The 27,601-nt window shown below is 36.8% G+C and overlaps 3 protein-coding genes across 5 annotated transcripts; all 3 read left to right on the top strand.

Moving 5' to 3' along the window:
• The first annotated feature begins 1,039 nt into the window (after nt 1-1,039).
• si:ch211-196c10.13 (class E basic helix-loop-helix protein 22) lies at nt 1,040-2,510 on the top strand. Its single transcript, XM_049485944.1, has one exon. It carries the CDS (start codon nt 1,062-1,064, stop codon nt 1,626-1,628), a length of 567 nt encoding a protein of 188 aa, XP_049341901.1. The 5' UTR covers nt 1,040-1,061; the 3' UTR covers nt 1,629-2,510.
• A 2,935-nt stretch (nt 2,511-5,445) lies between these two features.
• On the top strand, nt 5,446-10,192 carry gid8a (GID complex subunit 8 homolog a (S. cerevisiae)). Of its 2 annotated transcripts, none has more exons than XM_049485934.1 (5): nt 5,446-5,542; nt 7,214-7,365; nt 7,714-7,910; nt 8,010-8,207; nt 9,410-10,192. In XM_049485934.1, exons 2-5 carry the CDS (start codon nt 7,245-7,247, stop codon nt 9,581-9,583), a joined length of 690 nt encoding a protein of 229 aa, XP_049341891.1. In that variant the 5' UTR covers nt 5,446-5,542; nt 7,214-7,244; the 3' UTR covers nt 9,584-10,192. The 2 variants fall into 2 exon arrangements, with proteins under 2 accessions (XP_049341891.1, XP_049341892.1); XM_049485935.1 differs by lacking the exon at nt 5,446-5,542 and adding an exon at nt 6,388-6,718.
• Nucleotides 10,193-10,732: 540 nt separating this feature from the next.
• Nucleotides 10,733-27,374, top strand: slc17a9a (solute carrier family 17 member 9a). 2 transcript variants are annotated; one of them, XM_049485933.1, is made up of 13 exons: nt 10,733-11,137; nt 14,347-14,544; nt 15,741-15,880; nt 17,413-17,512; nt 19,765-19,889; nt 20,512-20,617; nt 20,920-20,986; nt 22,677-22,764; nt 22,988-23,022; nt 24,323-24,438; nt 25,244-25,299; nt 25,689-25,718; nt 25,851-27,374. In XM_049485933.1, the coding sequence occupies exons 1-13, from the start codon at nt 11,007-11,009 to the stop codon at nt 26,018-26,020; spliced, it is 1,362 nt and encodes a 453-aa protein (XP_049341890.1). In that variant the 5' UTR covers nt 10,733-11,006; the 3' UTR covers nt 26,021-27,374. The 2 variants fall into 2 exon arrangements, with proteins under 2 accessions (XP_049341890.1, XP_049341889.1); XM_049485932.1 differs by having other exon boundaries at nt 10,735-11,137; nt 20,890-20,986.
• The last annotated feature ends 227 nt before the right edge of the window (nt 27,375-27,601 follow it).

The following is a 27,601-nucleotide window of genomic DNA, read 5'->3' on the forward strand; positions in this document are numbered from 1 at the left end:
AAATATAGATAATCATTGAAAAGTGACCTACTTTTAGTAATTCAGTTAAAAATGTGAAACTCATATATTATATAGATGTATTACACAGTGATCCAATATTTTGTTGATGATTATGGCTTACAGCTTCAACTTATGAAAATCCAAGTCAGTATCTCAGAATATTAGAACATTATATAAAACCAGTTGGTACTTTCGGCAGTGTGGGCAGTGTGCCAAGTCCTGCTGGAAAATGAAATCCACATCTCCATAAAAGTTGTCAGCAGTGGGAAGCCTGAAGTGCTGTAAGATTTTCTGGAAAAACACTACAGTGACTTTGGACTTGATATAACACAGCGGAGCAACACCAGAATCAACACCAACATCAGTGAATTTTACATTTAATTTGGAAATTAAGGGAGCAGAGTCTGGAGGAAGAGTGGAGAGACACACAGTCCAGGCTGCTTGAGTTTAGTGTGAAGTTTCCACAATCAGTGAAGGTTTGGAGAGACATGTCATCTGATGAGTTTCACATGTTGAACTGAATTACTGAAATTACTAAAAGTGACAATAATATTCTAATTTTTTGAGATGCACCTGTAGTATAGTTTTATAGTATTAGTTTCACACATCTTCAGGCTTTGCTAATTATGCTTGTAGACCAGCTAAACCATCACACTTGAACCTTGAACAAAAACATACCTTTTAAACATAGCTTTTTCATCAGGGTTATAGTGTAGCACCCTAATGTAGACCTGTGTGTTTCTAAGGAGTTGTTTATGAGTCTGGACACCTCAGATAGTGGCCAGAGCAGTTTTAAAACCTGTGATAATCTCTTTATCCTGGGGATCAGAAGCTTATTTTTGAGAATATTACAAATATACAATAATAACAGCCCCAGAGTTAGATGGAGCCACTGTAGGCTGTTGTTTTTTAGGTGTTTTTTTATTACGTGTTTTGTTTGCTTTGGCTAATGCTGTGATGTGATTGGACAGGTTACTAATCCCTCGGCTCGTTCCTGGGGTTAAGTAGTGCGCGTGCTCGGGGTCCAGGTGCACGAGCGTCCATCATCATTACATCACAGCATGGAAACAGGAGGAAAGAAGTGGCCCAATGCCCAACAACACCAGGGGTCCCAATTCAGCCTCCCTGCGCCCCACAGCGAGGGTCCCGGGACAGGAGGGCTACACAGGGGTCACTGGGAGGAGACCGTACTTCACAGTGACCGCGGGGACCACACCGGACACCCGGCAGCAGATCCACCAGACCCATGCCGCTTTCGAGGAGCACCAGCCACGCGGAGGAGGGGCGCGAGCGAGAGGGCGCGCGCACTGCGCGTGAACATCAACGCTCGCGAGCGCAGGCGCATGCACGACCTGAACGAGGCGCTGGACGAGCTGCGGGCCGCCATGCCGTACCGGGCCGGACCCACAGCCAAGAAACTGTCCAAGATCGCCACGCTGCTGCTGGCCAAGAACCACATCCTGCTGCAGGCGCGCGCGCTCCAGCAGATGAGCGGGATGGTGGGACAGCTGAAGTTTGGACACAGTGTTAATAATAATAATAATAATAATATTAATACAGCAGCTGCCAGAGGAGGAGGGGGGCTCAGTTATCAGCCCGAGTTTATGACTGAGATCATTATTAGATGATGTTTTTTAATCTTTAATCTGTTTTTCTTTCTTTCTGCTTATTGTTTTATTTGTTCTTTTTTATGTTGATCTATATATTTGTATAAAAAAATCTAACAGCTCTGGAATATAATTAAGAGGAAGATGGATGACCACAAGCCATCAAACCAAACTGAACTGCACGATTTTTTGCACCAGGAGTGACATAAAGTTATCCAAAAGCAGCGTATAAGACTGGTGAAGGAGAACATGTCAAGATGCATGAAAACTGTGAATTAAAACCAAGGTTATTCCACCAAATACTGATTTCTGAACTCTTAAAACATTATGAATATGAACTTGTTTTCTCTGCATTATTTGAGTTCTGAAAGCTCTGCATCTTTTTGTTATTTCAGCCATTTCTCATTTTCTGCAAATAAATGCTCTGAATGATAGTATTTCTATTTGGAATTTGAGAGAAATGCTGTCCGTAGTTTATAGAATAAAAAAAACAATGTTGATTTTACACAGACATATACCTATACATAGCAAAATAGCAGAGAAACTGATTCAGAAACTGAGGTGGTCTCTTAATTTCTAAAGTTGTATATACGCTTGGTTATACATTCTTGTAAATAAAGCTGCAGTTGGAAGCAAAATGTCTTTTTTGTAGTGATGCCTCAAAGCAACATTTTATTTAAAAACACTGCTGAAACTGATGATAATTAGTTCAATTTTAAACTGAGTTATTGACCTCCTCCAGTACCAGTTTCTCTAGTTTCCTAGAGTCTTTTAAAGGTGTATTAACAGTACTCACACTCTCTCTAAAGACAATACTATCTTTCACTAAAAGATGTTATCGTAATAAGACATTAACTACTATCAGAATTATTATTTTGCAGAATTATTTGTTTATTATTTATGAAGCGCTTGTAATCTCCAATAAACATTATTTAAAAGCGATCTTTTTCACTATTATTGGAACCCACATAATAAGAGCATAACAACCTGTTTTTATGTTGTTGTTTTTTTAAAGTATTTTCCACACAACAATAATATGGTATACTAATTTTGTGCCATTTCCAGTTATTGACTTATTGATGGACTTTTTAGATGGGTTAATAGGACAGTTGTAGCAGTAGTGAGGGTCAATTACCAGCCCAAACTGCTAAACAACATGATAATCAAGATGGTAATGATATGATAATTTATTTATGGCTATACATGTCTATACATTTGTTTATATACTTGCATATACACCTGAACATCTTGACCTGAAACAGTTGTGCTAGAATAGGAATCAGGCTAAACTCCACTAGTGGGCACCTCAGAGTGACTCAGAGCAGAAGCCTCCAGCTGCTGTTCTTTGGAGGGCAAGAACATCCTGAAGCCCACACTTCATAGATTTTTGATATTTATAATAATATAAACTGCTCAGCACCTGCATTGATTTTTGCATTTCAGGCCTGAAACAAAAACAAACAGTTGAATGAAGATAAAAGATAAATAGTTAATATACTTTCAAGTAATGAAGTTTGTATGGTGTTCTCTGAGACATTGCTGTTCTAGACAGCAATCCTGATTAGGATTTAAAGTAGGGGCACTTCAGTTGATCCTCATTATCTTCACATAGTTGTGGTTTATTAATTAAATTACTGATGAAAAAAATTATATAGGTAATATTTGGTATGTCAGGAGTCATTTAAACTGTATAGATGTAATGTAATGTAATGTAATTTTCTTGGAGTGTTGCTCAGACAACTTTAAAATTAAAAACACAAGAAACCATGATACATATTGTTAAATTATTCAATTAAATCCTAAAGGAGTTTTTCTTAAATACTTCTTTAAATACTTGTTTATCCAACATGATAACATAATAGTGGTTAACAGACAATCAATCTCTTTATTAGTTTGAAAGACATAGACCAGTTTACACACTTCAGCACAAAATGTGAAAATGTCTTAAAATTAGCAACAGAAATGCTCAAAAATTGCATTGATTTGATTGTGATTTCCACTGATTTTTCCTTTTCGTGTAAAGTTGCCATTTTTAAGAGAAATAGTTATAAAAGGCATGTTAATTGTAGTATGTGCAAAGCAAATATATTTATAATTTCCTTAATAAGAAGGTAGGAAACACTTTCACTAATAGATTAATTAGTTTCATAGTTTTATAAGCTTGTAATATATGTAAAATTTCGAGTTAACATTATTTAAAAAATGTTTACTTTTACTATTATTGAAACCCACTTGATAAGAGCGTAACAACCCTGTATTATTTCTTTTGTTTTTTGGGTTTGATTGTTTTTGTGTTTTTTCCATATTATCTACACGACTGTAATATGGCAAACAGTTTGATCATTAACCTGAAAGCATGAATAAACAAGTACATTAGATCAGCCTGGCACTAATACAGAGCGCAGAAGTTAATACCTTGTTTTTGTCTTATTCTCAGGATGAAAACAATAGCTGATCTCAGTAATACTGTGGACTATGCAATACTAAAATTATACCCCCTCCTGTCTTCTTTACGGGGGATTTTATAGAGGAATTGCATCAGTAGATCCCAAAAAAGGTGACAGACCCACATGGATTTAAATCTGTTATTTTTCTCGCTGTATTTTAATGCTTGTTTTGAATCAGCTCTCTCTTTAGTTGGGTGTGATAAGAGGATTGAGAAAATTTAAGCTCATTTAGGAAGGTGAGAGTGTATAAGGCATCAGCAGATTGCATCATTGTTTACAATAATCTATAATCTTAAAGCGTAATCTATAATTCAGTAAATTGTAGGCACAATATACTGTGTATATTTTAAAATCTAAATAACAATGTTAGAAATAGTAATGGTAAACAATGGTAAATAATATTAATTATAATTATATAATTATAATTTGATAAAATATAGGATTCTGTGGTTCTAATAGCTATTGTTTCCTTAGAGAACCCCCTCTGCTAAAGTGTACAGTAATTAACAGTTCTATGATTATTTAATTATACAAATGATTGTGTCATTTAAACACATTTGATGATTATTTCTAAAATAAATTAAAATAGCAGATGATAAGCAAAAAGGAACCATTTATTTTCTGTAAAAACTCACCAGTCTCATTTGAGCTGAACCCAGCCAACATGCTTGGGAGTAACTCTTGTGGGTGAACATATTACCTATGTGAGTTTTAGGTGGGTATGGGCACTAAAGGGTTTGTACATGTGTTTTTCTTGTATCCTATTGTTACTTGTACCCTATTGTTAAAGCTAATCTTAATCTCACCCCCCATTTTGGCCCCATGTGCAGTATACAACCCAGATAGGCCCCATGTTTAACCCTTCCTGGTCCCATCACTGGCCTTGATGGGGCACATCTTTGACCTATAGACTACTGCTAAATGCTACAATTTTGGTAAAAAAAAAAAAAAATTAATGAAGTTTTAAACAGTTTTAAACTATGAAATTATATGATTATATATATAATATTACGATATATATTTTTCCTTTATATTAATTGAAATATTAATGTTTAATGTGAACAAGATATATCTCAACTAACTTAGTTAGTGTTTATTTAAGACTTTCAATTTAGTTTAGTTCATCGGTTTCAAAGTATCCTAACATAAAACAAAAAAAATAAAAATATGCGTCACAAATGTGAGAGTTTCTAGCATTCTAGCATTTTTAAACAGCTGGTAGGCTGAAAGTTGTTCCTCGATTGCCTTATTTATTGTTTCATTTTAATGTTAAACATTATATTAGATAAACTTAGATATATATTGAAACTATGCAGTACGACGTTTGATTTCACATGTTCTATCTGGCAACCCCAGCAGCTCTGCCACAGCAACCATGACATCACCGAGCTGGCCAATCACATCGCTCAGCCCAAGTCTCGTTCTGGGCTACCGTGTGATCTCGCGTGATCTCCGTATCAGGCCCGGTGCCATCGCGGAGAATTATTTGTAAGTATTTATTTATAATAACTGCGCGCGGTTTACGGATTATTTTAACTGAGAATAGCGGAGATATGGGTTATTTTTTCTGTACGTGTGTTTTATATAGAGCTATTGGAGAAAGTTCTGCGCGTGTTTAAAAGGCGAGCGCGGCTCTCAGGCTTCAGTGTTTTGCTTCCTCTCGAGGCCGCGGCGGAGTTTCTGTTTTTTACGGAGAAAAAATCGGTTTTTACTCAGATTTACTTCAGTTTCGAGGCTTCTGTGGGCAGATTTAGAATAATACAGAGTCTGCAGTGTATTTATAAGAGTGTTATTAAACGCAAGCAGGATAGTAAACGCTGATCAGGCCGTTAGTAGAGCCTCTGCTGATGGGTTTACTAACTACAGCAGCTTAACCGCGAAAATACGAACTGTGCGCTGAGAGCTCATTCATTCACCAACACTGCAGAGCAGAGCCTAAATCACAACACAGACACTAACAGCAGCTCTAGTTACAGATAATATCTATTAAATGTTTCCCTAATATAAAAAAACTTTAAATAAACGTTATTTTTTTGCATTACATCATTTAACGTTGATGATGGAAAAGCAACCTTAAAACAACCTATAACCTACTATTATAGCATCAGACACTGTTGAAATTCTGACATTGATTCAACGTTTATTTAAATCTTTTAAATGGTTAAGCTCAGATCTGCTACACTCACAGGTTTCTAGCTATCTAATGGTTTTTGGCGAAAGGTGCTCTCTTCAAATAGTAATTCAAGAATTCAAGTAGAGTTTGTCATTCACATCACATGTGGTACAATTGTAAAAATTAGATAAATATAAAGAATACATGAAATAGAATTAAATAGATGTCAAGATAAATACGCAAAACATAAAGGAGAGTCACAGCAACATCCAGAGATGCTGTAGCATCATGAATGATTATAAAAGAATAGCATTAAAGGAGAATACCAGTGTAAAATTGACTTTTGGTGTAGTAAAACATGATACAGAGGAACTAACCTTTGTCGAATAGCCCACCTCCGTTCTTCTGCAGCTTTCCCAGATCCAGAAATTCTTTGCAGTTTGTCTAAACAGGCTGGAATGGGTTTAAAATGGGCATATTTAGCCCCTGCAGATAAATCGCTTACAGCCAGCATAACAGAGGAGAAGGCAAAGGGAGAAGAATACATAGTGGTTTGTATTTGTGCCTTTCCATGCTGCTTTATTATGGCAGTGAATCATTTGTTTTACTGTACAGAAATGTTACATTGGAAGATTCCTAGAGGCACCCTGTGCTGCACTTTTTAATAGTTTTCCTCCGTTAACACACCCACTGCTACTCTGAAAGGCTTGTTAAACTAATTCAATAGTTGAGTCAGGAGTGTAAAGAAAGGAGAGCAGTAAATGTGTAGGCAGGATGTCTGAGGAGTTGAGAAAGGCGCTAAACATAAACAGTCATTCCCTAAATTGAACAAATTATTTCTCTGATTTAAGTCTTTTCCCTTAATTTAGCAGATTGTTCCTTCAGTTTAAGTAAACTTCAGTCTGTAAGCTAATGGAATGATTTATTTAATTAAAAGAATTAAGCCAGATTTAGGTATTGGATTGGTAAAAAGAAGAGGAAACTCTATTTTTGGCTTAATATTTTCACCCATGCAGAGAACTGATTGCAATTTTTTTGTTTTATAGGTGGATAAGCAGCAACTTGAGAGACGTGTCCATGATGAGCTACGCGGAAAAACCTGAGGAGATCACAAAGGAGGAGTGGATGGAAAAACTGAACAATGTGCACATTCAGAGAGCAGACATGAACCGCCTCATCATGAACTATTTAGTAACAGGTATGTGTGTTCATGGCTGCTTTTCTCTGAGTAGATATGCAAGTCTTCTTTTATTATGTACAATTTGCCTTGCAGTAATCCACACTTCTGATTTTGTCTTGTGAGTTGCTTAACTAATGTTAAGCCTGGGGGTCAAACACATTTTCTCTTTGCAAACACAGAAACTGTACATTTACATTGTTTATATCTTTAACGCTTCATATATTTTGTAATACTTTTGCTTGTAAACAAAAGTCTTGTTAATACTTTTCATTCTACCAGTTCTTTTCCACACAAATGTCAGAACCTGCTAATTTAACAAGCATGCCTTAAATAAAAGAAGCTCCATAATTATATTTTGTCTCACAGAGGGGTTTAAGGAGGCTGCAGAGAAGTTCAGGATGGAGTCAGGCATCGAGCCTAGCGTGGATCTGGACTCGCTAGATGAAAGGATAAAGATCAGAGAGATGATTCTGAAAGGACAGATTCAGGAGGCCATCTCCCTCATCAACAGTCTTCATCCAGAGCTCCTGGACACCAACCGTTACCTGTACTTCCACCTTCAGGTAAACACATTGTTCTGTATGGTCATTCTGGGAATAGCTCTGCTCCTGAAATAGTGAGATTTAGTTAACGTGATATTTGTGGATCTGACCACTTTGCAGCAGCAGCATCTGATTGAACTGATCCGTCTGCGGGAGACGGAGGCCGCACTAGAGTTTGCGCAGTCGCAGCTGGCTGAACAGGGCGAGGAGAGCAGGGAGTGTCTGACTGAGATGGAGAGAACTTTAGCCCTGCTGGCTTTTGACAACCCTGAAGAGTCACCTTTCGGAGACCTCCTGAACATGATGCAGCGACAGAAGGTGAGGGTTCATTTTTTCCTGCTACATTCCATAGCTGTGCATGGGACTGTTTATCCTGTATGGACTTTCACATTAACACTATGCATATGTCCAATACTCACTCACATTCTCACAATTCATAACCTGCTCTTATATTACCCACAGTAACTCATTGCAGGAGTAAACACGAGATAACCGCATGGCCTCCATCCACCTGGCTGGGCACATGCTTGTAAACGCATGTGTGGAAAGCTGTTCTCCTCAGTCTAGCACAGTTTATTTATTTATGCTTTTAATCCCAGAAAAAACACTCTTATTTACCTTTTAAAAAGCCATTTAAATGCCTATTTAAAGGGCAGATTACTGTTGTTTTGCTGTTTTCCTCGGGTTTTGAGTGCTCGGCGCTGACTCAGCTCTTGATCAGTCTGAACGCGAGACAGCGCGTGGTTAGGGGCGGGGCTGGTGACGTCATGGGCCCTGCATTGTTTAATATCGCGATATATATTGACGATAAAAGAACATTTGCAATGTAACATTTTTCCAATATCGTGCAGCCCTACTGTCCGATGTGAACCAGCAGAGGATGGGTTTCCCTTTTGTGTCTTGGTTCCTCCAAGGGTTTCTTCCACTCAGTCTTAGGGAGGTTTCCTTGCCACTGTTACATTTGTGCTTACCCCAAAAAAAGACTTGGACCTAGATTCTTTTGAAAGCTGCTTTGTGATGACGTTTGTTGTAAAAATGGCTATTTAATTACATTTGTATTAAATTAAATTGATGTGTGCACACATGCTATCCTGAAACAGAAAAGTGTCACAGATACCTTTTTTGTAAGGATGTAAAATTTGATGGGTTATTTCTTGTTGAATGAACAAGAAATCACAGTTTGTATAATTGCAGTTTGTTGTAATTGAAATATTACTGAAATACTACTGTCCAGCTGCATATTCTCAACAGGGCATAGTTTAAACCTTAGTTACTACAATATATTCTTCTATGATCAGTGGAGCTGATATTGTAGACAGTGAGTGTAGAAACATGGAGGTTGACATAAAGTTCAGATATGACTGTATAAAAGGCATTTATCTCTTGTCTTTCTAGACTCTGTAAATAAACAGCAGATGTAAATACTAGTTCCACTGCTTGTCCACAAGGTGGAATCATTGTGCTTTTTTTTTTGTCTATATTTATGTTAAATACTGTAATCCTGTTCTTTTCTCTTTTAGGTTTGGAGTGAGGTGAACCAGGCAGTGCTAGACTATGAGAACAGAGAGTCGACGCCGAAACTGGCAAAGCTCCTGAAGCTCTTGTTATGGGCGCAGAACGAACTGGACCAGAAAAAAGTCAAATATCCCAAAATGACAGACCTGAGCAAGGGCACGATCGAGGACCCAAAGTAGAAATTGACAAACATGGACACCAATGCTCCCCCCCCCTCCTTATTTATAAGCGGTCAGTGACTGGACCATATATGTAAATCATATATATGAAAATGAATGAAACTTTTTTTTTTTTTCCTTTTTTTTTTATTTTGTTGTTTTTGATGCGCATACAAGAGAAGTAACCTAATCGACTGTACTTATATGGTATTATTTTTTAAAAGCATATATGCTAATCAAGTAATTATAACAAGCATTCAGACATGTCCAAAGTGTCATTTGCTGTCCACCCATTTGCAGATTGCTGCATAGTTTAGTATTTGTGGATATCCACCATGTTTTGATTTTATTTTTTAAGTACTGACTGGTGGTTTTTTTTCCCAATTTTATTTTACTCTCATTTCATGTATATTGTATTATTTTATTTTATTTTATTTTTTTTTTTTTAATGCCTAAATTAGGCCATAGGTTAGACGGGTAAAATCAGCTAATGGTTTTGAAGAAAGTGTTTAGCTTTAAAATCTGTTTTTTGTATGTGAGCGTTTCAGAAGTGTGGGACTGGCTTTGGTGATGTTGGGTTTGGTTGGTGGAAAATGCCACTGAACTTGTCTTTGTGTTTTTGACTGGTTTGTTGTTCGTGTCCTGGTGAATGGAACAAGGTATTCTGGTTTGTCCTCTGCCCCATGCCTGATAGACTTGTGCTCATGCTGTGCCTTGTGTAGGCTAGGTTGTGCTTTTTTCGCATCACAGTGTGCTTAAGAATTCTAGCCTTGCGTTGTTTCCACTTGGAATGGAAACAGGCCTACTCGTATGGGGATCAGAGGAGTATGAATATTTCAAGAAGGTGGATGAGTGTGTTGGATGCTCTATTTAGACGTCCACATCATAAGCTATTTTTACTTTAAATGCACATATTTATATTGTCCTTGCAGTCACTACAAAGCCGCCATGCCTTGTACGACTTGGCTGTGTCCCCACCCTGTCCCTGTTTGTTTTACATTTCTAACTGCTGCTGAAGTTCATAGTTTATTCATACTAGATATTGTTGTCATTTTAGTATTATTTATTCAAGAGCACATTCCCTAGCCCCTGCTGTTTTTAAAGTCAGATTTACAGGTACAATAAAAACTTTTCTTTTGAAACAAGTGTGTGTCTGACCTTTCAGGCTATTCTGCTGTTATACCTACATTTAATTCTCTGATTCTTGCTCTTTAAAAAGAAAATCAGTCACCTTTATGATGTAGAGTCAATAACTCCATCAACGCTTGATGTCAAGCCTGTTTTGTCCCTCTCCGTCCATCCCCGCCCCGCCTGCCATACCTGTCAATCCTGTCCTGCAGCACATGAAGTGTGATCGTCATTCCGATTCATGATCCTCAGTAGCTGAACACTCAGTCTTACAGCACATGAAATCACTTCATGAAGGAGAAACTGGAAACACTGAATGGAAGTTGAGGAAAAGTCGATCAGTTTCAGTTCACAAGTGGACAATGTGAGACATCCCTCCAGCCATGTGTGCACGGCTGGCCTTGACACGACCGAGACGAACAACGATAGGTGTGGAATTTGGCCCAGGTAAGATAAAACTTTGCTTCTAGTTTCACATTGTACCTGTCTTTACTTCTGTAGCTTAGAAGAGTGCATAGTTTCACATTCAGCGTAAAACTGCACTGGGAAATGTTTACATCACAAACTAAATGTGTTACATTGACACACAGACAAAAAAAAAAAGTAAACCTGTACACTACTTATTTTCTCACTTTCCACTTATTCATGTGGAACTGATGTACATTAGACGTGTTTGTTTGTTTTTACACTTTTAACATTATAAAAAGCTTTCCAGGGCAGTTGTTTTCTAAACTTATGACACAGCTACTAGATAAGGAAGCACATTACACTAGTATTGGCTTCACTGCACTGGCTGTCTGTTGCTTTTAGACTAAAGTTTAAAATTCTGGAGTTAAAACCATGTGTTTCATGGTGATGGATCAATATGTATATAGTAGTAGGACACTTTTAGTACAGGGCTTTTTAAGGATTTGTTGCTACTGATACATTTAAGAGTACAATCATGTTTAGCAAGATAAATATTGTATCATATAGCTCTGGAAAAAAAATACCACTTAAAATTATAAGTTTCTCTTGATTTTACCAAAGATGGATGATCACAAGCCATTAAACCAAGCTGAACTGCTTTAATTTCTGCACCAGGAGTAAAGGCGTAAATTTATCCAAAAGCAGTGTGTAAGACTGGTGGAGGAGAACATGCCAAGATGCATGAAAACTGTGATTAAAAAACAGGGTTATTCTACCAAATATTGATTTCTGAACTCATAAAACTTTATGATTATGAACTTGTTTTCTTTGCATTATTTGAGGTTTGAAAATAATTTTCTGCAAATAAATGCTTTAAATGACTTTTTTCATTTGGAATTTGGGAGAAATGTTGTTCGTAGTTTAAAGAATAAAACAACAATGTTCATTTTACTCAAACATCTCTCTCAAATGTCTCTTTTTCCAGAGCTGTATATATCATAAATTGGTTTTGTAGCATAACAGCGTAACAACAAGGATATTTTTTTTTTGTAAACTACAAAGCACTTATATAGTTTAGTTGCTATTATATTTTTACCCTATTGCTCTCTCCCCATTGGACAGTTTTTCTTTCTTTGTGATGGGGTGGTGACTTGAGGACTGGCTTGAGTCCTCATTTAAATAGAAACAGCTGCAGTTAAGTCACTTGAAGGATGTAGATCACTCTGAGCCCTCAATACTGATACAGGTACATCAGGGCAAGTTAAACATATATAGTTTATATATATATATTATATATATATATATATATATATATATATATATATATATATATATATATATATATATATATATATATATATATATATATATATATATATATATATATATATATATATATATATATATATATATAGTTTTTTCTCAAACCTTGACTATCTATTTAAGTTAGCTAATGCTAAAGTTAAGCTAACTGACTGTCACAGGCTGTAATTTATTAAGCACACAGTGGGTTAGATATGTGGGTGTTTTGATTCAGAGACGAGTCTTTTTAACCAGCTATCAGAAACAATCTCATTACAGTTTACATGGTTAGCTCATTTACCTTTCTTTTAGAAAAATAACATCAGCACTGCAACCCGCTGCAAGAACTCAAAAACCCTCTACTTACCCACTGACACCAGGCTTTCACCACAGCCTCTTTCAGTTTGTGTTTGTTTTAGGAAGTAAAAGTAAATGTTAAGTATTTTCTTAAGCAGGTAAAATGAATGCCCTATAGGGTTTAAGTCTGGAGATTTACTGGGAGATTGGGCATTCTTAAACCTACTTTTTATTGCTGATGAACTCCTTTGTAGTTTAAGTTTTTGGATCCTTATCTTGCTGCATGATAGGATCCCCCACTCAGTTTGGTTGCATCTTTTATCAAATCGACAAATAAAATGTTTTTTTTTGTGGACTTCTAGGGTCATTGTACATTAATGAAGATTAATAAACATGTCACAGACAAAACCATGCACGCTCAAGCCATGAGACTACCTCCACTGTGTTTCACAAATGAGCTTGTATGTTTATGATTATGAGCAAATCCTTTCTTTCATCCAGTTTTAGCCTTTAACTTTCCATCACATTGGTAAAGGTTAACCTTTGTCTCATCAGTCCATAGTCAGTGAATAGGCTTATCTCTGTACTAATTTGTAAATTACAGCCTGGCCTGTTCACCTAGCAATTAGTGGTTTGTATCTCTTTCTGTTTCTGTCATCACCTGTTGTTTCCTTGGTCTACCCGTTAGACACCTGTTTTTCAGTACACCAGTGATGACTTTCTTCTTTATGAAATTATAAAGTGTTGTACTGGCCATGCCCAATATTTGTCTCACAATTGCAGGTTTTTCACTCATAGACAGTTCTCTGGTTTTAATCTAAGTTACTCCTCTAACAATAAATTCACAGTCTGCTCAGTGCTGTTTATTCTTTTGAATAATCAATGTATCAGGACACACCTGGGCAAAAGGTGCTATCTTCTAAAATGTGCATCAGAGGCAGATGTAATGACCTAGAAATAAAAGCTAAAATGTTAATCTTCTGTGCCTCCGATAGCAATGAAATGCAGATGGTAGGACGTCACCAGAGGGGTGGTATTATTGATTGACTGATTTACATATTGGGAGTGTCCATGTACTTCAATACTCATCATCCTTGCCTATAGTACAGTTCAACTTGAGAGGGCCATCAGCTGCCGGAGCCCTGAGAGAGCACAGTTGATCTTGTTCTCTCTGGGTGGGTAGATGGCGGTCTCTCCCCTCATCACTCCAAAGAGTGATGTCAGTCAGCACAAGTTGTCTGTGAGCTGATGTATCAGAACCGAGTCGTAGCGTTTTCCTTCGAGTGCGCTGTGAAGCTACTCGGAAATGCTACATCAGCAGCAGTTCAAAAAGAGGGCGGCTGACTTCACATGTGTCGAAGGAGGCATGTGCTCGTCTTCCCCCTGCTGGTTTTGGGGCATCACTAGTGATAGGGGGAGTTCTAATGAGTCAGTTGGTTAATTGGCCATGTAAATTGGAAATAAAATCGGGGGAAAAAAAATCTGAAATATAATTATTAAAACAAGTTCACCTACTAATGGGAAAAATATGGTTTAGGGTTTAGTTGATACAATTTGCCACCATAAAAAACTGTAATAACCAATCTCAAAACTTTTGGCCACAACTTTACTAATAATCATAAATCTTTCAACATTCCTCTAATTCATAGGCCGCTTGCTCGAACATGGACCCTCATGCTGCTGCTGGTCACCTGCCTGCTGCACTGGGCCCGGATGGCCATGCCGGTCTGCGCGGTTACAATGGCGAAGCAGTTCGACTGGAGCAAGACAGAAACTGGACTGGTGCTGGGTTCATTCTTTTGGGGCTACTGCTTCACACAGGTGGTTGGAGGGCATATCAGTGATAGGTCAGTACTATTAGACAGTGCATGTAAATTGTGCAGGGTTTTTCAGATGAATAAATGCAGGTTACACTCTCCTGCTGTATTTCTTTATTTTGTTTTGTATTTATATGGTTGGCCAGTATATAAGGGTCTTTAAAAAGTTTAAGAAGTTATAGAAATGATATATAAACCAGATTTTTTCCATTTACAGTATGACAAATATAAAACATTATGTATCTAACCATGGGGCTGCAAAACAAATTAATATCAATATATATTTCAATAAAAATGTTCAGTAATAGTGATATGTTTTAAATTTTAATATTTCAGTATACATTATTTGCAGCATCTTTAACCGACTGACATTCATTAAAGGGTGCATTACATGAAAAATACACTTTCATTTCTGGTAGAGAAAATGGCTGAGGGAGTTTGGAGTTTTAAGTTTTTTGATATTGTTCATGGTATTATGTTAAAGATCGAATTATGGTTTCAATTTTGGCCTTATTGTACAGCCATACCCCCTAATTTACGTGAGATTGAGAGTCAGCTTTTTATTAAGAGATTTCAAGAATTAAAGAAACTTTAATATATATATATATATATATATATATATATATATATATATATATATATATATATATATATATATATATATACTTACTGTAAAAATAGTCTTATTGCCATATAAAAGAAGTCTGGCAATATGTGACATTTAATTATACCCTAACATGCCAATAGTAATGGGATTTATAAATGCAAATTGATTATGAGGTTTTTCCTCTGAGAATGACTTGTGAATATCCGCACCAGTATGGTACCAGGTGTTATCTTGTGAGTGAGGTTAAACACAGGCCCGGGTGCGCATGGCAAGACCACTTGAATTACTGCCGTTCCAAATGTGTTTACCAGGTATGTGTCAAAGAATGCATTACCTTCCACAGTGGACAGTGCAATGGATGGTAATTGTGGTAAAAATGAATTGTTACTGGCGGTGTCTGTTTATAAGGAAACAGTCCGTTTTGTTGATGTGTTGGATTCAGGAAAATAGTGGGCACCTACCTAGCTACCTAAACAATATTAATATTTTTTTAAAGTTATGACATGTTTTAATGTTATGGCAGAAATGGTTCACGTACATGTAACTCAACTCTGATTTTTGTAATGTAACAATGACAATATTTAATATTCAAAATTTGTGTTTTGCAACATTTTGTCAGGATTGGTGGAGAAAGGGTCTTGCTACTGTCCACCATGTCTTGGGCAGCTATAACAGCAATCACTCCTTTTCTAGCCAACGTTGGCCTCCCCCCACTCATCACCATGATGTTCGCCAGGTTCTTAATGGGTGTGCTGCAAGGTTAGTATCTAAAGATGATTATAAAAAACGTAAGAAGAAAAGAAAAATAATAAGCTAGAGATGGAATCACAGCAGTAAGACCATGCTATATAATGCATATCATATCATGCGTGCCATTTAGCTTACAGAATCTGGGAATCTGGGGGTGGTGAGTGGGGGAGGAGATGGATGCAGTCTCACTAATGTGTGAAAATACATTGGAGCGACATGTTTGAACTAGCTGGCAGAATAAACGCCTGAAAATCTCTTTAGCTGGGCGTTGCAAATAATGGGGTGGGGATCCTGTGAGTGTATGTTTTGGTCTTTCTTAATGGACCCTTTTTTCTTGGTTCTTAATAATTTGAGTCCGTTAAAGATTATCTTTTTCTATCTGCAGTTTATGATCTACATAAATATAGTCACTACCATATCATACTCAATGTCAATGTCATGTTTCGCTTCATTTTCACTCCACATTGCTCACTAGCAGCTCAACACACAGATGTATCAAATATTTAGATACAGTATTTACTTATATATTGTCAGTCTGATTTTAGAGTTACAAAGAAACATATTGCACATGAATATATTAACTTAAGATTAAGTTAAAATAGCCTGTTTCTTCAATTCAACTTTGTAATTATATGGATACTGGGTTGTACAGGACAATGAAACACTGTTAGGCTTGATCTCTGGTGCAGTTTCAAATAAATATTAATGAATAACAGACAATGCATACAATAAATGGCAATATAGCAAAATAGCAATATTATAGAGGAAGTAAAAACTTTTCTAACCTTGTTTTATTGATTAATTAATAAATAATAATAATTGCCAAATTTAAACAGTAAAAATAGGAGACAATGTGTAGCTTCAAGGCTTTTGTGAAAATGTATTGTTATTGTATTAAAAAGTTCAGCTTTCAACTTTAGTGACCAGAAGTCAGAAGTCACTCTTTCCCCTCATCATTTCAAAGAGTGATGTCGGTCAGCACAAGGTGTCTGTAACCTGTGAGCTGATGTATCAGAACCAATGCATGAGCTAGTCTTCACCCTCCTGGTGTTGGGCATCACTATTGATAGGGGTAGACCTAATGAGTGGGTTTGGGTAATTGGCCGTGTAAATTGTGGAGAAAATGGGAAAATAATTAAATAAAATTAGAAAAAAAAATTATATCATGTGATAAATGATGTTTTATTCTTGTATAAATTTTACATTTTTCTTCAGATTTGTTAAGAATGAATAGAGGTCAATAGAAATGTCTAATTATAGATTTAAACATGTATTGGTGTTAATAATTATGGTTTGTCAATATTAAACATTATTTATAATCTTATTTATGTTATTTTTGGTAATATCCTCAAACTTCAAACTTTGGTCAACTTTTAATGTATTACTAGGAAAGTGAGAAAATTATATAAATAAATATTTAACTGGTGTTTAAAGCTAATGTTTAGCATTATCCGGTCCAAAGGGTTCTGCAATCTTATTCTACATTAGTAGTGTGATGTTTGTGTGATTAAAACAATGTGTTGCTGGTCTTTGTGTTGCAGGCGTTCACTATCCCTCTCTCACGAGTGTCTGTGCCCAGCGTGTAGCTGAGGGAGAGAGAGGCTTTCTGAACAGTATGTTAGGCTGTGGCTGCTACCTGGGGTGAGTGCACAGAAACTACAAACAAACCAATACAGAATAAATTAATTAAACAGTTGCAAAAGTTTGCTTACTGCTTACTGTGCATGATTCCGCACACATCTGGCAGTGGACATGAACTAATTGGCAACGTTCCAACTCCAGGTTATGTAAATGGACTGCAACAGGTTAGGCACACTTGTTTTGTCACAATGATGCAAATACTCTAGTAAGACACACCCAACAACACCCAATCACCTGGCACACCATAGCATCCACTTGTGATTAATAACACCTGCCTGGCAACATAGTATCACCCTTGCCACCAGCAATGCCTAAATACCATTACAGTCACCTTGCAACAGTGAAGCACCCATCAAGCAAACACTTTTAGAGCAAGGTTATAGCAACTTCCTGTGATAACATAGTAACCAGCTTGCAAAATACTGTATTTTACAGACTGTAAGGTGCACTATTAAAGAATGTCTATTTTCTGGTCTATTTTCATGCAAAAGGCACACAAGGACATTTTAAGCAACACTAGTAAGGAACAACTGTTATTAGGTTAGCAACAGTGCTAGCCACGGCTAGAGTTGTTGCTAACTGTGGTTAGCAGCAGCCCTAGCCACAGTTAGCAGCAGCAGCAGCCTTAGCTGCAGTTAGCAGCAGCAGTCCTAGCTATGGTTAGCAGCAGAACTAGCCGTGGTTAGCAGCAGCACTAGCCGTTGTTAGCAGCATCCCTAGCCTCAGTTAGCAGCAGCAGCCATAGCCGCAGTTAGCAGGAGCATTCCTAGCTACAGTTAGCAGCAGCCCTAGCTGAGGTTAGCAGCAGCACTAGCCGTGGTTAGCAGCAGCAGCCCTAGCCGCAGTTAGCAGCAGCAGTCCTAGCTACGGTTAGTAGCAGTCCTAGCTACGGTTAGCAGCAACCCTAGCTGCGGTAAAGCAGCAGCACTAGCCGTGGTTAGCAGCAGCACTAGCCGTGGTTAGCAGCAGCACTAGCCGTGCTTAGCAGCAGCCCAGCTGCAGTTAGCAGCAGCAATCCTAGCTATGGTTAGCAGCAGCCCTAGCTGCGGTTAGCAGCAGAACTTGCCGTGGTTAGCAGCAGCACTAGCCGTGGTTAGCAGCATCCCTAGCCGCAGTTAGCAGCAGCAGCCCTAGCTGCAGTTAGCAGCAGCACTAGCCGTGGTTAGCAGCAGCAGCCCTAGCCGCAGTTAGGAGCAGCAGTCCTAGCTACGGTTAGCAGCAGCCCTAGCTACAGTTATTAACATCCCTAGTTGAGGTTAGCAGCAGCACTAGCCGTGGTTAGCAGCAACCCTAGCTACAGTTATTAACATTCCTAGTTAAGGTTAGCAGCAGCGCTAGCCACGTTTGGTTAGCCAGGGTGCTATCAGCTAGCGGTTTGTCCCACATAGCTTGTTTTAACACTGTAAACACACAGGCTACAGTCCCATATACTCACCTCTGAACGCTGAAAGAGCTAGCGCTGCAGCTAGCGACTAATGCTAATACTGCTCCAGCCACAGTGCTGAAGAAACTTCACTGAAACTCCTGTATAACGCTGCGTTTCTGTGGAGCAACTTTACTTCTCCTTAATACATGACTTTATAGAATTTATACATAAGGTGCACCAGATTATAAGGCACACTGTTGATGTTTGGGAAAATTAAAGGATTTTAAATGCTCCTCACAGTGTGAAAAATATGGTACATAGAATATCACAACATCATATAATCTCAATTTTATCACATTTCGACCTGCTACTTTAGTTGTGCAGACCTTCTGCATTTCCTTTGCACAATTCAAATTTCAAACTGGCATCAAATTACCTTAGGTAAATCATAGTGAAAACAGTACAGCACAGAACGTCAGCAAGTAAACACTGCTCTTTGTCCACCTGGTCCACGTATGAAGCTCCAAAACTGCCTGCTTTACATAAGCAATACAAATGTGTCATGTCACGCGCACACAAACTCCCATCGAACAGCAGCAGTTTAACCACATCTGTTCATGCAGAAGTGATAACGAAAGGTTAAACATTGTGCAGGTCCTGTTTTTAATTTGTTCTGTACATAGTCTGTTTTTTATGATTAAAAAAGGCCATCCAATGCCTGATGATTAATGATTATTTCCAAATGAATATGAAGTGTTATAATGACTTTTGTTGTTGCATATTAAATCATACTAACATTAAGAATCTAAATATGAAAAAAAAAACATAAAATGAAAATGTTTGATATAGGCCATACATGGTTCATTTTCTCTTTTCTGTATGTAAGGATGCTGTTGGTTGGTGGGGTGGGCTCCATCATGTTGGAGTTGTATGGCTGGGAAAGTGTGTTTTATGGACCTGCTGTCCTTGCTGCAGTCTGGGCCTTCTGCGTATGGAAATGGCTACTTAGAGGTACAGTACAGAGCTTAGTACAGTACAACTTTACTTGCTTAGGTTTGTTCAACAAGCAGTCTAGACTAACACACAAGTGAAAATATTAACATGCAATTGGCCAATTGGCCTACAAGAGGCTGATTAGGATGATCTATGTAAAAAAAAAAAAAAAAAAAAAAGTTCTATTACAAGCTTAATGAAACCGGCTGAAGTATTAAACATAATTTCCATATGTACTAAGAAGTGAATATTAGTAAAGAAATTAGTGAAGTAGGGACAGTTTGACACATTTAATAAAAATACTTTCTGTGAAACATTCATTTTTCTATGATATGGAACCAAAGTAAAGGGCCACAACATGAATATTCTGATAGTCTTGACTGTTTTGATAGTCAAATAATCTATTGATTATTGAAACGAATATTCATAATATTCAAATAATGAATAATCAAATATTTATAATCTAACATAGATCTTTAACATTTAGCTTGATATTTTTTTATTTCACATGTTATTTTCTATAGATGAACATCATATTAAAATGTAAATTCATTTTCCTACTAATATAAATCATAAATAAAAAGAAACTTTCAGTATCTTTTTCTTGAAAAAATTAAATTGAATTTATTTTTACATACAGGACCAGTAATCACATTTGGCTCCTTGTGGAGTTCCCCTGTACCAACACATCAAACTAAAGCCCTAAACGTATCCTGGCTTCATCTGTTTAAGCAGCCCTGTGTATGGTAAGATTGATCAAATTAACTCATGAACCAGATATAAGATATTGCTTAAAAAGGACCACTAGTACCATGTTTAAAACTGTAAATAACTAAAACAATGCTGCTGTTTTTCTGCTCTCTGATTCATCATAAAACAGGCTGGTGTTTAAATACTGAAATTACTTTGCACAGAAATTGAACTGTAAATATTATCTGTAAATATTGTATTAATTTAGGTTAAGCTACATGCTTATATATATTGAAGTTGCATTTTTCCTTCTCTCCCTCTGCTGTAGGGCTATGATCTTTGCACATCTTTGTTACAGCAGCACCTATTACACCCTCATGTCATGGCTACCAACTTTCTTTAAAGACACATATCCTCATGCAAAGGTAACTCAGCATTTGGCACAGTCTTCAATGAATTATAGTATTGGTCTTGAACGCGATGGTATTAATCACAGTGTTTTAAGCTAAAATTACTTGCTTGGCCTGTATCATTTACATATGCTACTACATATACAGAATGTCAGTAGGTATCCAGGTGCTTCCTATGATTTGAATTTGAATTAATGTAAGGTTACTGTACTGTGAACTTGATGTAGCAGGTTCAGCTCTGCAAACACAGATTGTTCTGTAAAACTTCTACAGAAAACAAAAGCAAAAGAAGGTCTGAGGTCAACATACTCAGTGACATGCCTCAGCAACGGATGTAAATTCTCCAGATCTAATCATCCAACATTAAAATCTGACATCACTAATTTTCCTTTGTGGGAATGCAATCAAGTCCTTACCAGATACATTTTGAATATATAAAACCAAGGTTAAAATAACAGTTTCATGTACTGATGTGCCAAAAGTCATAGAAAAGCAGTATATATTGGCCATTAAGTGTTACCTTAGTAGATGTTTTGGGAATGTCCACACATGTATAAGTTATGAGATGAAACCTTGTGAGTGAGGTGAGAGACACTAGCCATCATGCTGGTGGCAAGGCAATGTGAATTAGCTATAGGAGTTATAGGGAAGGATCCACAGTGTCACATGTGTACTATGGATACCTCACAGAAGGCATTCCCACCCACAGTGTGCAGCACTGTGACTCTCATTAGTGATTGTGACTCTCAGCATCTGCATAGAACTTTCCATACAAACACATAATAAGTGGACTCCGAGTGGTCCAGCGGGCTTAGAGCTGCCACTATGATCAGGAGATCGCTAGTTCGAATCCTGTCATGCAGCTTGCCATCATGCAATCAGAGCCCCGAAAGAGCGCAATTGGCCTTGCTCTCTCTCTGGGTGGGTTGATGGTGCACTCACCCCGCATCACTCCAAAGGGTGATGTTGATCAGCACTAGGCATCTGTGAGCTGATGTATCGGTACCAAGTCGCTGCCTTTTCCTCCGAGCGCAGTTCAAAAAGAGTCTGACTTCACATGTATTGAAGGAGGCGTGTGCTAGTCTTTACCCTCCTGGTTGTGGTGGGTTTGGGTAATTGGCCTTGTAAATTGGGCAGAAAATGGGTACAAAATAGAAATAAAATTATATAAGAAAAAAAAAACACACATGAGAAGATATTCCAGCAAGATCACACATGATGTCACTGGGCCCATGTTGACAAAAACTGGTTTGAGAAGCATTCTGGAGAGTTCTGGATGATGTGATTTGCATGTTTGCATTTGTAGCTTTCCATAGGCATGGTTTAACATCCCCTCAGATGTTCTCCATCCACTGGTGAAATGCCACACTGAGATCCCTTTACTTGCTTAATGCTTAATGCTTCATTTGCTAGAGGGGGTCCTACACTAAACTAGTTCCCATCCCATGACTTTTGGTATTCCAGCACATGTGGATCCTGTAAAAAAATTTATGTAGAAAATATACCCAATAAACAAAACAATTAAAAAAAAATTATTTACATATTTAAAACAGCTTGTTAGAGGCCACAAACTCAAACTTTGTTTTCTGTATGTCATGAATTTTATCACATTTTTTTCTGTGTGTAGTTTTGAATCACTTATTTGACCTAGCTGCTTGATGATATATGTAACGTGTAATACACTGTGTTTTGTGTGGGAGTGCAGGGCTGGGTGTTTAATGTGATTCCCTGGTTCATGGCCATGCCTTCTTCCCTGTTCGGTGGTATTATATCAGATCATCTCATCAGAGAAGGTACACATCTTTTTTTTAAATACATCTAAATAACATCAAATGTTTTGTTTTAAAGCAGGAACTATGACACACGCTTTAGAATTTGATCAAGTGTGATAAATAACAATTTCTGACTATTTTTACATTGTTGTGACATCTACAGCTCTATGAGCTCCTATACACACTGTAGAAAATAGATATTTCTCATAAAATATTTTTCTGTTGGATTTTGTCTTCACTGCAGGAGTCGACACTGTGACTGTCAGGAAATCCATGCAGGTACATAAAATAAGATCTTCTCACTTTGATATTTTGTTCATTTTAGCCCATCACAGGTCACTGGGTTCATTCTTTCTGCAGAGATTGGCACTGTTGGCACTGTTTTCACAGTGGAGGTGTAATTAGCTGATGGGTTGAACCTATATAATTAGCTGATTGGTTGAATCTATTTAATCAGCTGATGGGTTAAATCCGGTTTGTGCATCCATCGAGGAAAAATGCTCAACTTTACAGTGCTCTGCTCCATGAAGAATGGAGTCTGACACAAGTGCCCCAGATGTTGCAACACACACCAAATGCACTCATTGACTTTCTACTGAAACCAAGAATAGCACCCCCAGTGGAGAATCTTGAACTTGCAGATAAAAAATAAATATATCAAAATGTCCAGTGTAAATTAATCATTACAGCAGCAAATATATCCACGTTTAAATGTAAATGTAAAGAATATTTTCATTTAAATGTATTTTTTTATTTTTTAAACTGTTATATTTAATTTAAAAATCTCTAATCAGAATGCTAGGTTTAGTCTCTTTCTGAGAAACAGCGGATATGCTTTCGGTGGATTTCTGATCTCAATATCGATACATAGGACTGTTTCACTGTTTCAACTTATATGTAAAGTTTTACTTTTGTCTTTATTTTAATATGCGGTATAATGTGTATCAGGTTACATTTTACAGTAACCCTCCCAACCTGGCTTGTGTCTGGTGGAATTTGACAGTTTTCTTATAAAAATGATTATTCATCATTATTCATCATGAAATTCTTGTCTCTTCTTCTCAATGACATCAGGCAGTATAAAAGAAATATAAAAACTGTATAAAGTGCTTCCATTATTCCATTATTTTCTGTATTTTCTGTATCTTGTAGCTCATGTGTATAACTATTTTAGAAAAACTATGTGTGTAACATTGTCTAAATAAGATTTTTAAATGGAACATATATTGCTTTTAAGGTGCATATTGACTCTTGACATCTAGACAGGCTTATTTATTTATGGTCAGAGGCACTAACAGTCTGCAAGTCTGCAAATTCCTGCAAACAAGTTATATCTAGTTCAGATATGCAGGGTATCTTGCCATGAGCAGTTATCTGTGAGGGAGAAGATTGTGATGCATTATGAAACCAATGTGCTATTATTTAAATATTTGCTTATGTTGATTCACTTATACATTTGTCCACATAAAATATGGATTATGTTGCATAATTCTTACTAGATGCATGGTGTCTGATTTAAGAGATCAGCTTCTGTCAGTCACATTAAATGTACATATTATATTTTATGCTTCTTTTTCAGTTCTGCTCGATGGGCCTTTCGAGTGTGTTCACCATCCTGCTGTGTAAAGCCACTGCCTTCCTACATGCTATAGTCTTTGTCTCAGCAGCCATAGGCCTGTCCACCTTCCATAACAGGTCAGTTAAATACCACATACAACCTTTGAAATGTCTGTTTAGTAGGGGTGTGCTTTGTCATATCATATAATTTTTGTATCATTGTTTATGTGTGCAGTTTATGCATGCACTAAATATTATAAATTATTTGTTACATTACTTTATTATTGTATCACATTACTTATTTTGCTGATTCATGGTATGTTACAATTTTACTACTAAAAACGTTTATTAAATATATTTCTTCTGTGTTTTGCCATATCCCCAAGGAAATTATTACAAAAATCCCCTGAAATATTTGTAGATTATTTTACAGCCGTATCGCCCATCAGTAATATATAGCTCTGGAAAAACAAATAAGAGACCACTTAAAAATTATGAGTTTCTTTGATATTACCAAATTAAAAAAACCCTGTAATGTAATGAAGAGAAAGATGGATTGTCACAAGCCACCAAACCAAGCTGAACTGCTTGAATTTTAGCACCAGGAGTAAAGGCATAAATGTATCCAAAAGCAGTGTGTAAGACTGGCGGAGGAGAACATGTCAAGATGTATGAAAACTGTGTTTAAAAACCAGATGGTGATCCAGTTTTAAGTGTTGAGTGATGTAGGAAACCAGTTTGGCCATGTTTCCTAGTGTCTAAAATTACATCGCTGTCTTTAAACCAGTTTTCATTTGAAAGAGTGTTTACTTGCGTTTGAGACACCCTGTATATTTTAAGGCAGCCCCAATTATGAAACACTCCAGCTGAGATGAATGTGAGTACTGTATATGTAAAGGTGAGTAATATAATAGCCAATAACTGAATGTCTGTATCCATCTAGTGGCGTGGCAGTGAATGTGCATGATTTAGCACCGTCATGCGCTGGAGCTCTCTACGGTCAGTCTGTCTTCACTGTATATATTTACAGTCATCATGTGCATGTGGGTGTAGGTGTGTGCATATAATACTATGTGTTGAATTTTGGCACTTAGAAATAACACTTCTTTGTGTTCAGTGGAAGTCACTTTGAAACAAATGTATTGGTCCATTTATCAAAGTGAATAAAATGATGATATAATGATTTACATTATGTCAAATGTCAAAAAAACTGTAAAAATGAAGATGGGTACATACCACTAACTGTAGTTAGTAGTGTATTTAGTAATGTAGTTCAGTGTAGATTTTCAACATTGTAAGATGCTTCAATTATTTTTGTATTTATGCTGTTTGTACTGCTTTATGTTTATGTTCCACCATAAACTGAATATCTCATTCATTTTCTACAGGTATTATGAACACATGTGCTGCCTTTACAGGTAAGTAAAGGGTCTACAAAGAACATGCTCTACAAAAAAATCACATTGTGAAATTCCTTCATAATTAGGAACTGCAAAAAGCAGTAATTTAGATTTTTTTTTTGTAATTACAAATGTGTGCCATCTCCACAGGTCTGCTAGTGGTCTATATCTCCGGCTACCTGATTGAGGTCACTGGGTCCTGGGCAATTGTATTCACTCTCCTCTCTCTGGTGAATTTAGTTGGAATCGCTGTGTTCATTGCATTTGGTAAGGCAAAGCGATTGGACCAAGCGGATCAGTCCGAAGTGGCGGAGACCTAAATACAGTATTGTTGTTTCAGTAGCGAAAATGTACGAACTATGTTGAAGGGTGTGATGTTTATATAATGTCATATATAAACTTTGTATTTCGCTGTTTTATATTGTGGTTTGGACTGAATCCAGACTGAAGTTAATGGTAACAGTGGCAATAGTTTGTTATTTAGAGTCAACAAACATATTGTTTGCAATATTTATGAAGAGTTCAATTACAGTGGCTTGCAAACACATTTATACCCCTTGAACTTTTTCATATTTTGTTATTTTATTACAACCACAAACTTAAAAATTTTATTGAGATTTTAAGTGATAGACCAACACAAAATAGCACATAATTGTGAAATGGAACGAAAAATGATACATAGATTTAAAATCAAAAAAGTGTGACGTGCAAAAGTATTCAGTATCAATACTTTGTAGAGCCACCTTTCACTGCAATTACAGCTGCAAGTCTTTCGGGGTACATCTCTACCAGCTTTCGACTGTGGTTTTCTTCTTGCCAGATTTGTGGAGTGAAGATTCTGTCGACAGATTCTTCTTCGAGCTGTGGATTTCTGCAGCTCCTCCAGAGTGACCATGGGCATCATACCTGTGCGCATCACACTTTTCAGATATATATTTTATAAAACCTTTGAAAACAATGTATCATTTTCATTTCACTTCACAATAATGCGCTATTTTGTGTTGATGTATCACTTGAAATCTCTATAAAATATATTTACGTTTGTGGTTGTAAGGTGACAAAATATGAAAAAGTTTAAGGGGTATGAATACTTTTGCCACTCAAGCCACTGTATATATATATCAGTGGCTTGAGTATATATATATATATATATGAGTGGCTTGAGCCCAAATATATCAGTGGATAATATTATATAGCTGTATTACATACAGTTTTTCTGAGTTTGTTGGGTGGTGGCAGTACAGAGTCCTTCACAGGGGCTCTAATTAAACCTTTTACCAGTGTTACCCTGCCAGCAACAACAACCCACTGCTTTAGAGGGGATTAAAGACCCATTAGAATAACATTTTACATCCGATTTAAATTTCTTCTGGAAGAGGCATGTAGGTGGAGTGTGGGACGTCTTTAAATCTGCACAACAGCCAGGTGGTGATAAAAAGAAAGAGCGTGAAAGAGAGAGAGATCAAGCCTCCTCCTCTTAAGCTCCTACTGCTGATAATAAAACTAAGCATGTTAGGTTGTTTATTTGTATATTTTTTGTTGGAAAAAATGAATTATATAAAAGGTTACTTTTTGGTAACTTGTTTTTTTTTTACATGAGCTGTATTTTTTTAATCTTTCTGGTGGAACAAAGCAATAATGTACCTAAGTGAATTAAACATTTTGTTTACTGTATTACGCAGCCTGCTGTATGATGTTTAATTTGATGTATGACGTATCTCTAATTAATAACTGAATGTTGTTTTCACATATAATTTTTCTGCTTTCTTTTACTTCATTACCTAGAATGTATTAGGCACATACAGATCTGGACAAAAATAAGAGACCACTTACACATGATTAGTTTCTTTGATTTTACCAAATTGAAAACATCTGAAATATAATCAAGAGGAAGATGATGG

This window comes from Astyanax mexicanus, chromosome 12 (assembly GCF_023375975.1).
Source record: "Astyanax mexicanus isolate ESR-SI-001 chromosome 12, AstMex3_surface, whole genome shotgun sequence".
Taxonomy (NCBI): domain Eukaryota; kingdom Metazoa; phylum Chordata; class Actinopteri; order Characiformes; family Acestrorhamphidae; genus Astyanax; species Astyanax mexicanus.